The sequence below is a fragment of the Bidens hawaiensis genome, unplaced genomic scaffold (genome assembly GCF_021521415.1).
Source record: "Bidens hawaiensis isolate Kalapana, Puna unplaced genomic scaffold, B.hawaiensis_p1.1 tig00038621_1, whole genome shotgun sequence".
Lineage (NCBI taxonomy): Eukaryota > Viridiplantae > Streptophyta > Magnoliopsida > Asterales > Asteraceae > Bidens > Bidens hawaiensis.
The window spans coordinates 98,632-110,685 of record NW_027496789.1 but is presented as its reverse complement, the minus strand read 5'-3'; the positions used below and the strand labels follow the sequence as shown (position 1 = coordinate 110,685).

Genomic DNA, 12,054 nt, shown 5'->3' with positions numbered 1-12,054 from the left:
GCACACGATCACCTATAAGCCCCGTCCAGCAATCAATGGACAAGTCTTAGCTAATTTCATCGCAGAAATCCCTGAAGGAAAAGTCGAAGAGGCTCAGCGCGAAGTAGACCCTCCGCAAGCCAATAATGAAGAAAACGTTTGGAGATTATTCACTGATGGAGCTTCAAACAACGAAGGGTCCGGCGCAGGCCTCAAACTGGTGGATCCAGAAAATCATGAGTATACTTACGCAATCAGGTTGGATTTCAAGAGCATCAACAATGAAGCTGAGTATGAAGCCCTGCTGGCTGGTTTGCGCATCGCGCGCAAGTTCGGAGTTAAAAAGCTAGAGGCTCATGTAGATTCATACCTGGTAGCAGCACAACTCAATGGCCTTCATGATGCCAAGGAGAACACCATGCCTCTGTATCTAGAGCAGGCGAAGAAACTCACCGAACAATTTGACTCTTTCAGAATCATACACATTCCGCGCAGTGAAAATAAGTCTGCCGACGCGCTAAGCAAGATGGCATCAACCAGCTTCGATCATTTTGGCAAAGATGTCAGGGTGGAAGTAATGAGCAACCCGTCAGTAGGAGCGAAGTCTGTCCTTGTAATTCATACAACACCTTCATCATGGATAACTCCAATAATGGAATTTTTGAAGGAGGGAAAGGTACCAGACGATCGCGCGCAGGCGAGGAAGATAAGACACAAGTCGCAGAACTACGAACTGCTTGATGGTACGTTATATCGACGCTCTTATCTTGGACCGCTCATGAAATGCCTAGACGCTGAGGAAGCAAGCTATGTGATCAGAGAGATACGCGAAGAATCTGTGGAATACATGCTGGCCCGTGCATGGTGGTTGCCAAGGCAATGAACGCAGGTTACTATTGGCCAGGCATGTACTTGGACGCGTTAAAAGAAATCCAAAAATGCAAAGTGTGTCAGAGCTATGCGCCAAACACCATGCGGCCAAATAACAACTTGATTCCGGTGATCTCTGCATGGCCTTTCCACAAGTGGGCAATCGATATTGTGGGTCCCTTACCACAAGCGCCAGGGCGAGTAAAGTTTTTGGTAGTGGCAGTAGACTATTTCACAAAATGGGTTGAAGCCAAACCACTGGCAAAAATCACAGCTGAGGCAATGAAGCAATTTATTTGGAGCCACATCGTATGCCGTTTTGGCCTGCCCATGGAAATCGTGAGCGACAATGGCAAACAATTCACTGACAGGAAGATATCCAGTTGGCTCAAGGAATTGCGCATCAACCAGGTCTTCACTTCAGTATACCACCCTCAAGGGAATGGCCAAGTGGAACACGCGAACCAAAGCTTGCTGAATGGGCTGAAGAAAAGGTTGGAGGGAGAGTCCCATGCATGGGTCGAGGAGTTACCCAGTGTCCTGTGGGCGCACAAGACATTAAGCAAAACCAGCAATGGCGAGTCCCCGTTCAGCCTAATCTATGGAACGGAGGCTATGATTCCAGCAGAGATTGGATGCCCATCCTATAGAGTGCTCATGATGAGTAAGACGGATAACGAGCGCGAAAGGAGGTTGGATCTCAATTTACTTGAAGGACGCAGAGAGGCGGCTATCATCAGTGAAGCCACATACAAGAAAAAGCTAGAAAAATACTACAATCAGCGCGTGAAAGAATGCCACTTCAAGAAGAATGATTTTGTCCTTCGGAACAATGAAGCTAGTCGCGCAATACCTCCGGGAAAGATGTCTCCCAACTGGGAGGGACCTTATCAAGTCTCGGAAGAATTGGGAAAAGGCGCATACGCTTTAAAAGATTTAAATGGAAAGAAGATCCCGCGCACATGGAACGCAGCACAACTTAGAAAATGTTTCATGTAAAAGTTGTCAAGTTTGTAATCAAGGCTTTTTAAGCCATTATGAATAATGATACGCGCTATTTTCTCTTAATATGCGTTCTATTACCTTTTGCATACATGTTTTACACTTCCCTTTATTAATTTTGAGCAATATGACAACATTGTATTGACATCAAACTAAAAATAAAACGAAGTAAAACATACATGCGCGAGCTTCAAGCTCAAACGCGTTAACGAGTTTTAACTCTAAAACGTCAGGGCCTTAGCCCAATAATATGAGCCTTAGCTCAGGGCCTTAGCCCAATAATATGAGCCTTAGCTCAAATTACTCATAGCATCCATCCTACCTATTGCGCAGCTGGACCATAAAAATACCTAAGCACAACTAAGGCAAAGCACATGCCAAAGCATAGTTGTTAGGGTCTCAGGTCGGGGCCGCGCATGGGATTATAACGGATATAAGCAGAGTAACACATACTGACACGTAAAGGCTAATAAACTCATTCTTAATTCCCAATAATAAATGCACGATAACGTCGCGCAAAAGAGGAATAATGAAATGCTAAGGCACATGTCAGCATATTCAGAATATTGCAAAATAACTTGAAATATGACAACTGTTAAGGATTAAGTAAAAATAATTTCCTTACAACCTTGTTCAAGTTTTAATGTGTAAGCATACCCTATATTCAACAAGCACACACATGCAATAAAATAGATGAATTGGAATGCACAAGATGCGAATAAGGGAAAAACAAAATTTTATTCCGAAACTTGGAAGTTTACAAATTTACAAATGATGAGGTAAAAACTACAAAAAAAAAAAAAAAAACAGGAAGGGCTTTTCTAGTCTCTATATCAATATCAGCCTCTTCATCTTCCTCATCATTATTCCCTCCCTCAGCATCTGGCGCAGCCCGTTCCTCGTCATCTCCAAACTTACCATAATCAAGCTGTTCGTCTTGAATATAGTCGTCTTCTGTCATGACAGCGTCAGGAGCAGGTCCTTTGGCCACGCCAGAGCCGCTGGCAGAGGTAGCATTGCCCGCGCCATCATCACTGCCACCAGTCCCTTCACATTCATCAAGTAATTTCTTTAACGCGCCAAGATCGGGCTGGTCAGCAAGCGCGGCTATCTGCAAGTCACAAGGAACAGTATGAGTACAAAAGATTATGAAAATAAGTCAAGTAAACTCATTAAGGTTAAAATACCTGCTCAAGGATGGGAATTGGAGTATTCAAGTACTTATCCCCCACCTCAGCCATGTCAGCGCAGACAACGTCGAGCTGATAAGGGTAGTCGGATGGATTCTTCTTTAGCATGCCATATTCATAACCATCATTAAACCCTTCAGCCCGACCCACCAAGCGCGACGCCGCATTACAATCCATCACAAGGGTCTGAAACTCGTCTGAGTATTTCATCGCATAAGCGCAACGAGTCACACCCTGTGAAATCAGCCATTGACGGTCCTGCGCGAGGGAAGAAACAGACGTCTCAAGAGCAGGGATTTGAGAGTTTAACAACTCAACAGTTTCCTTGGCTTGTTTTAGCTCTTCTTTGTCAGAAGCTGCTGCCGCCAAGGCTTCATTCTTTTCCGCTCGCGCAGCATCGGGCTCTTTCTTCAGGCGCGCAACCTCACTCTCCAATAAAGATTTGTCAGTATTAACCTGCGCAATAGTTTGGTCACGCGCCTCTGCTTCCAACTCCAGGTCACGCGCTCGACTCGCGTACTTGGCCGCATCTGCCTCTGCCGCTTGCAGCTTCTCCCGCGCAGCTTGCAGCTCAAGTCCGCGCTTCACAAAAGCAGCGTTGGCACTTGCCCGGTTCTCGCTAAGTTCTGCTTTGAGTTTCTCAGCCCTCTCTCGGGCATCAAAAAGATTCCAAGCAGAAACCTTAGCCTCTTGCTTGGCCTCCGCAAGGGCATCACGTACCTTTATATAATCATTGCGAAGCTCTTGGGAGGCAGCAAAAAACGAAGACCCAGCAAAAAGGTGGTCATTCAGCAAGTCCACGCGAGCGCGATCCTCTTGAAACCTCCTTTCAGCTGGAGGAACAGAGTGAGCCCAAAAGTCTTCACATACGCCCAAGGATTGAAATGAGCTCTCTTCAGTGATATTCCAGCTCGGGCGGTATATGTGATCGGCTTCCTGCAAACACAAAGCAACGCAAAGAAACGTTTAGTCATCTAAACACTAATTTGGAAGTCTGCACAGCGGAGCAAAATAAGCTTATACCTGAGGAGAACCGGCAGAAAGATTAGTGCCAGCTGATGAGCTCCTGCCTGCCCCATGAGAAAAAGGCTGCGCCACAAAATCTTGTGGCGCTATAGGGCTTGCGCGGCCACCATCAGAACCTTCAGAATTAACCTCCTCATCATCCTCTAGAACAGGTCTCTTCTCCTGCGACTTGGAAGAATCAAAAATAGTCTTACGAGGGTTGCGCGCAGGAGGAGGTGAGGGAGGTCTTGACGCTGTTAGAGTAGCGCGAAAAATAGTCTTCTGCTCCTTAGTGATCCCAATGAGGGGAGATTCAGTACTTGTGGGAGTAGGAACAGAACTAGCGGCGCCAGCGCTAGTGGTACCACCAGCAGCTTGTGTGCCAGCTATAATTCCTATGAAAAAACCAACAAGGAGAAATGATTCATGACTTGAACTAAAGGAAAAAATCAGACAATCAAAGCGCAATATATACCTTGGCGCACCGCAGTCCGCGAATTAAGCATCGCCATGAAGTCCATTTTCCCCCTTTTTGAGGGCAAAACAGAGAACTTCAAAACAATTTTCGGCATAGCCTTGGCACCTTGCTGCGCCTGAGGTTGAGCCACCCATGTTGCCGGCTCTACAAACATTTGAGTGAACAAAGCTTCATTAATAACTCTATCGGAATCACGCTCATAAAAACCACAAAATATAAACAAAGTATACCTGTTAGAGAAGACAAAACAGCAGGCGCAGCGCCGCTTTCCTGGTCCGCCGCGCGCAGGGATGAGGTGGCGGCACCATACCTCGTGTGGACTGGAGGACTGCCCACACCTTGAGGCAAAGAAGACGAAGAAAACTTGGAGGTAAAACCCTTGGTTTTCTCTTGTCCCTTCGCTTGAGTAGGAGGAAGATTCTGGGCAACAGAGGCATCATCTTTTTTCTGTTTTTTACTGGCCCCTGCGCCAGTTTTGCCTTTAGCCTTGCGCTTGAGTTTTTGCGCTTCAGCTTCTTCCTCCTCCACTTCCTCTTCCACAAGCTCCAACTCATAATTAGCGAGCGCATCTACAATACGCGCAACAGAAATGTTAAAACCAAATTTGGTACTCTAAGGGCCTAAGCACAAATACAAAGGCTTACCAGGCGCATCGCTGTAAAAACAAAATTCTAAATCGACAGGGATGAACATATCATCGAAGCGATCAGGGAAAGCAACTTTCCCAACGCTCAGCGCGATAGAGCCACCTTCCGTATGCTCGTCATAGGCGGCGTGGATGTATTCCTTGCTTTCTGCATAAAACAAGACAAGTGATATCAGCAAACCGAATTATACTCGCGCAAAATTAATGCAATGAACAAACAACCCACCTGAGCCATCAACATGGATGACAGGCTCAGTCCCGCTGTCAATCCACCTCTTGCTCATGCCAACCCCCACCAACGCTTCCTCGCAAATTTTCCTGGCGGGGGATGGTTCAGCAGATAACTTCTTAACCCACGCGCCAGATGGATTCTTAAGAACGTCATCATCCGCGGGCGCGGAAGTAATCGCGCGCATAGTCATGCGGATGGGAATCACACCAGCCTTGATATAAAAGAATTTTTCAGCCCAGTCATGAAGGCTTTTGAAGGAAACAGTGCAGCACTTAACCTTCTGACTGCGCGGTGTGAATGAGAACCAAGAATCTTGGATTTTCGGCTTATAAAAATATTGAAAGCGCCGAGGGGTGGGCTCCTCACGCTGACTTTGCACATGAACTCAAAATGAGTCATGCGCACTAGTCCACAGGGATGAACCTGAGATATATGAATCCCGTAAAACTGGAGGAGCGCACCTATAAACCTCATCATTAGAAGACGAAGATTACAGTGGGTGAAAAAATGAGAGTATAAAGAGATATAGCCGGCGGGAGGATCCGCCGCCGTTTGCCCGGTCGCCGGGAGCAGACAGCCATACTCAGGGAGAAAACCCTGAGAGGCGACGAGATTATCAAAGTCAGATTGTTTCAACTTGCAGGGAATCTCATCCCATCTCTTCACCGCCTTGTTCTTCCCTCCCTCCTCCGACGAGGCCTCGGCAACCCGTTTACCCTTGCCGGTCTTCTTCAAAGTAGACATAACCACTGATTTTACACGGCCTTTACTAGGGGAAATTGTGGTGTCTGGGTTATCAGACATACAATTGCGAATCGAACAATATGGTTACTTTAAGCACGGAAATCTGGAAGCAAAGATAAAGGCTCTTAATCGGAATGTAAATTGAAGAAGCAAAAGCTCTGAAAATGACAATGGAGATGAAGAAAAAACTGTTCAAAAGGTTTGGTTTTATAGGCCCAGGGGAGAGAAAGAGAAACAAGTAATAATCAGATCTACGCTCACGCGCCCCCACGCCCAGGCGTAGGCCAACATAAGCGCGACACGTGTTCCTGACACTGTATGAGGAGACGTGAAAGGCAACTGTAGCACCTCGAGCACGCGAAAGGTCTGACACATAACGTCTCCATCTTTGATGCATGTCAGCACCAACCAACCACGTGCATTGACGATTTCGTTTTAACCAAAGGGATGGAAATTCGCGCAACGCGCGTACAAGAAAAGAAAAAGAAAAAACAAGCCCTATTAAAAAAGAAAATTATTAAGTCTAATATCTATCTTACCTCGCTCGCGCGAGACAATACACACATTAGACTGGGGGGCTTGAAGGGGTATGCACCCGCCTTAACATCGAGCGGGGCGGGTCAACCCACAAGATATAGACAAGAGGCTTGAAATCAGGATGTCATGAAGACACAAAGCCAAAACCTATGCGCGTGGCGCATATCACATATGCTCACGCATATCACATATGCTCACGCATCACATATGCTCACGCATATCACATATGCTCACGCATAACACATCTGCGCATGAAACATCTGCGCGTGAGAATAAAGAGAAGACCTTGCGCATCCCCGGGATAGGCGCATAAAGGCCGCACGTAAGCGACACATAACAAATGAGACAATAGCCTAATCCAAATCAGGATAAGGACAACCATGATTGTACTCATCAGACAACCTTCCAGAAGGTATCTTTTAAGGAATAAAGAATGTGCTGATGTTGACAGCTGCCAATGAAGGGTGGACAACTCAGCAAAACCCATGTGCCACCACGTGATGGCACATGGGCCAGGTAAAATACCTTGGTCAGAGAATAATCAATGAAAAAGCACCAGGTGTCCAAAGTACACGTGGCGCGAAGCAATAGGAGGAGGCCAAAAAGGCCCTAATTGGGTCTGAGCTCAATCATTGGAAACCCTAATACTATAAATACCACACCACCTCCACAGTTGGGGTTAGGCAAGAAAATATATTCCAAGTCCTTACTCATTTTCACATTCTTATCTTCTCCTACAATATCTCATTCTCACACCGGAGGGTTACCCCAAAGAGGACCCCTCTGTCCATTTCTGAGGGGTAAGCTCACGGTGCTGTTCGTTTTGTAGGTGGAAGAACTCGTATCTCGGAAAACCATCGGTGATATAGCACACTCGTACCCGAGGAACGTTGATCGTATACAAGTAAGTCGATCCACGCTTCTTCAGTTGGTTACAAGTTTGAGCTTGTCTTCATTACATATTCTTTGCTAACTAAGAACAGTTTGCTTTTGTTGTCATTTGTCTCTCATTAGTTTCTAGTACTAGTAGTTTCTTCCATTTCTAACCATCAAAACATACCGGTTGGTCTGCAAATAAATATCTTGTCTGATATTGGATCATTTTGTACCGAAATAGATATGGAGAAAGTAAAATGACAGGACATGGATCCACCACTCGTGTGTCTATGAAACATACACGCATGTCGTTAAAAAATTAACAAACGCAATAATTCTTTTTTATATGGTCACTCATTTTTAAATGCGTTAGCATGTTATTGATCGCTCTTAGACGGACATTAGAACACTTCTTAATTAATACTTAAATAATGGATATGTTATATCTATAACGGTTATGTTATATCGATCCATGTTACACCATGACCGATATCTTATACTTTGAGCATGGAGAGATCTCATGCTCCACATCCTCATCTAGATGTACGTAGCAATATTATTTATATAGAATTACTATTCAATTGTTTAATGTTTGCATGTTACAGTAGTCTTGACAAAATTTTGGTAAGCACTGGAGGCGCCTAACGAAGCCAAATTGGTAGAGGTGCAAGCTATGAAATACGGTGTACACTCTACAATCCACCATGGATGTATATATTTTTTCAATATATATTTTGTACAAACATATTTGTATTTTATTTTTTTTATTCATATTGGAATTTTTAGGTTTATATTGCATTTTTGTTATTTGTAAGCTTTGTAAAAAAAATTCGCAGTTTATAAACTATTTTTCAAATCTAAAAACTTCAATATATTTATATTATTTTTTAAGAAATTTGAATATCACCAATGCTACCAGGAAATACTCATCTGTAAAATTACAAATAATCAACAGCAACCAGCACTTCGTCACTATTCGTCAAAAAAAGTATATAAGTACAGTGTTGCTAAAGTTATCAGTAATTCCTCATTGTAGCCCATCGTTAATCAATGACGATTCAAAGAAACATGTGTCAGCAATGTCAAATATCTTATTAATCCCAACCTAATTTCCAACCAAGTATCACGATTCAAGAATGGATTTATGTTGATTCTGGGAGTCATCCTTACCAATGGTATGGTCTCAATGAGTGTCATTTGTTTTGCGGAAGACAAATGTATGTGCTTTTGTACTATCCGCTAGTTGTTGTTGGAACTTAGTTGAAGATGCAATATGCGCTCACTTAGTATAGAAATATGTAAAGCATGCCCAACGTAATTGAGTGAATAAATCTTGTAGTGGTTTGTAAGGAACAAATATATTATGTAAGCTCTTTTTACTTGTCACAGTTCTACTCAACCCGCAAAGGCAGGAACTGTTAACCGATGTAACCCATCATTGAGCAAGTAAGTGGCTCATTTGACCGATATCGAACAGTTTAATTGCATTTTTAAAAATTGTTTAAAAATAATAGATAGAAGGATGGGATCTTGATTCTTGAAACCAACTGCTGCTAAAAGATGCAGAAGGAAAATATTCAAAACCAAAAGATTCATGTGCCTTACTCAGGTCTATGTTCTTGAATGTGTATAAATGTTTTGTTTTCACCAAGCTTATGAATTCATTTGTTGTCTTCTAAAGTTCTAATGGGTTTTATGGCTTTCATAATAAACAAATACTTTTATCATGGTATCAGAGTTTGATGCTCTAAATCTAAACATCGACACATCAAACATTACCAGAAGTTATTATCATCCGGGTGTATCGCAAGTTTCCAACACAAAACATTTGAAGACAAAGATAGAAGACCAACAGTTGACAATAAACCATCATCATCCATAACCCCAAAAATGCAAACTATTAACATCTCTGATGCAATGACCATACCATTTAATTAGTTGGCCCGGCTTTTAAAAACCTCAAGATCCATCTCTGTTGGATCCGTTGCTTGAAGCTCCACCTGAATCCCATCCAATTCCCGCTTGAATCTATCCTTAGAGCTTGCGTAAATCATCTTGCTTCTCACCCGTGCAGTATCAGGAGACCTTTACAACATTAACAAAATAAAAAGAACAATCACACCATGATTTTATAAAAATAAATTTTATTTCAACGTCTTACCATGCAATGAAAAAGATCCTGCTTTTTTGGCAATTCTCTTCTGTAACAAAGTCATAGTCAAAAACAGCATAACGACACTCAGATTCAGGAAGACAGGCAGCAAAATCCTGGTGGCTTTGAGTCGGCTCGCCAACTTTTTCCACAATCACTTGCTTTTGTTTCTCCTCAATCTTGAAGATAATGTATCGGAAGGTTCTTTTAGCCTTTAACTCCAGAAACCTTAGCTTGCATTCATCATGCACCGCCATCCCAGATGCCGCGTTAGCCTACATATAAAAAACATTCCAACAGATTAACCAAATAATGTGTCAATGCTACATAGGGTCCAAACAAAGAACATTGAATATGTTGCAGTACTAACCCCCACAAGGTTCAACATCAATAATAAAATAAAGATACAACCCAACTTGCATATTATATAGCTATTATCAAAAGATGATAACACATACAGCAGCACTCATCAAGTATCAACACAATCACTTAGTATAGTTTGTCTTTAAACAACTATTATTCATACATAGACACTACTGAGTGTAAGGAATTAATAGTATCATAAACCATCACAATTGAGCACTTTTGAAGACAGTTGAGGCCTTAGGTGGTGTTAAACGAGTCGTGCTTGCGAGTTGGCGGGCCCAACCGAACACGAACCAGTACACGGCCTGAAAATCATGTCAGACTCGTGAACCCGAACCCGAACGCGACCCCTTTGACCCAAAATATAATACTTTTTTTGACATATTAATATTTTAAATTTACATTTTTACAACAAAAAGTACAAATTTATGTAAAAAAATACATTTTAATAATAAAATCTTGTGTGAATTTCATTTTTAATTTTACACTTGGGAATAAAATACCTAACCGATTTAATTTGTAACATAAAATACATTTAAAAAAAACAAATAAAAATGAAATGGGTCAACCCACGTGAGTTGACTTGAACCCAACCCGTTTAGCTAACAGGATTTGGGGGTTTAACCCAAACCCGCGAATTTCGTGTTAGGTTGGTGTCATATCAGAATATTTCAGACCCAATAATATAGTAGCTCCTGCAGCAATAATGTAAATCAACACCGTCTGCCTGAAGTAACTAAAATCAACAGGTAAAAGACAACAATTCCTAAAATAAATTATCATCAAAACTAGGTAGAATCAGATCCAAAAGAGAACAATTCAGAAGCAAATTAGGGTTTGAAACTCAAATTAGTAATAGCTAATAATAGATTAATATTAATGTTTACCATGGCGGATGATTGATTGATGGGAGGAGATGAAGAGGGTATGATTGGATTGAATTATTATTATTATTATATAAATAAAGGGAAACTTTGAAGCAAATCAGGAATAATAAGTTTGCAGGTGAAAGAGAGATTTGGGCATGCTAGAAACTAAATAAAACATCTTTGATATTTGGTTAGGTTTAATTACTGCTTCACTTTGAACGGGTTGGTCATTCCACTTGTTTCACGCTTGGACTTGGTCACAATACCAAGGTCAAGTTATATTTAACTTCGAAACAAAAACATATACAAGAAAAACAATAAGGCAACTTGGTGTGTATATAGGTCATGTACCACCTTTCACTTGTATAAAAGGGATGTTTGAGATGGTTTATTTTAGTCAACATATGACTTATAACTTATTGAAAAAGTTAGAAATGTGTTTGGGATTGTTTTACATGTGAGGGGATAAGTTGATAAGTTACGATGTAGTAACTTATAACTTATTTCAAAAATAAGTTATAAGGAGGTAAAAATAAGGAATCCCAAACACCCACAAAATCAGTTTGATCCCGTGAGGCTATGAATGCATCGTGAATGTCTATGTTGTCGATTTTCACATCACACTTTTGCTCGTGTATCTCAAATATGATAAGAGATACCGCGATTCTGTTGTATCACCCAGTATGATTGCATATTGCATCTTTAGTGACACGAACATCCATTTGGTATACAAGATGTGAACCTGTTTATGTTTACTCATCTCCCATTTAAACTGGTATTGTTTTTTCAAATGCTTTCTCTCCCCCTCCCGCCCTCTCTCTCACATACAAAAACAAAAGGCATAAAGAAAAAGATCTTTATATTTGCTAGAATGTTTGTTAGAGATCTCATTGATACGATACATGTGGAGTGGCTAAAGTAATACAGAGGGTTTTCATATACCACATTAATCATTGTTGATTTGTTGTGGTTGATTTCTAATGTCTGAATCATCATCATCATCATCGTACTCAATATATCCCACAAATAGCAAAGCTATGGTAGGGTCTGAGGAGGGTAAGATGTAGGCAGCCTTACCTTTACCCCATAGGGATAGAGAGGCTGCTTC

The 12,054-nt window shown here is 41.8% G+C and overlaps 1 protein-coding gene across 1 annotated transcript; it reads right to left on the bottom strand.

The window, feature by feature from the left end:
* Nucleotides 1-9,410: 9,410 nt before the first annotated feature.
* Nucleotides 9,411-11,074, bottom strand: LOC143590516 (actin-depolymerizing factor 1). Its single transcript, XM_077070972.1, has 3 exons — nt 10,965-11,074; nt 9,721-9,986; nt 9,411-9,644 (listed from the first exon to the last, which is right to left on the bottom strand). The coding sequence occupies exons 1-3, from the start codon at nt 10,965-10,967 to the stop codon at nt 9,494-9,496; spliced, it is 420 nt and encodes a 139-aa protein (XP_076927087.1). The 5' UTR covers nt 10,968-11,074; the 3' UTR covers nt 9,411-9,493.
* Nucleotides 11,075-12,054: the final 980 nt, after the last annotated feature.

Excerpts from the sequence above, each read along its gene's own strand:
- LOC143590516 (XM_077070972.1), bottom strand. Across the intron at positions 9,645-9,720 it reads AGGATCTTTTTCATTGCATG|GTCTCCTGATACTGCACGGG; the intron begins GTAAGACGTTGA and ends AATGTTGTAAAG.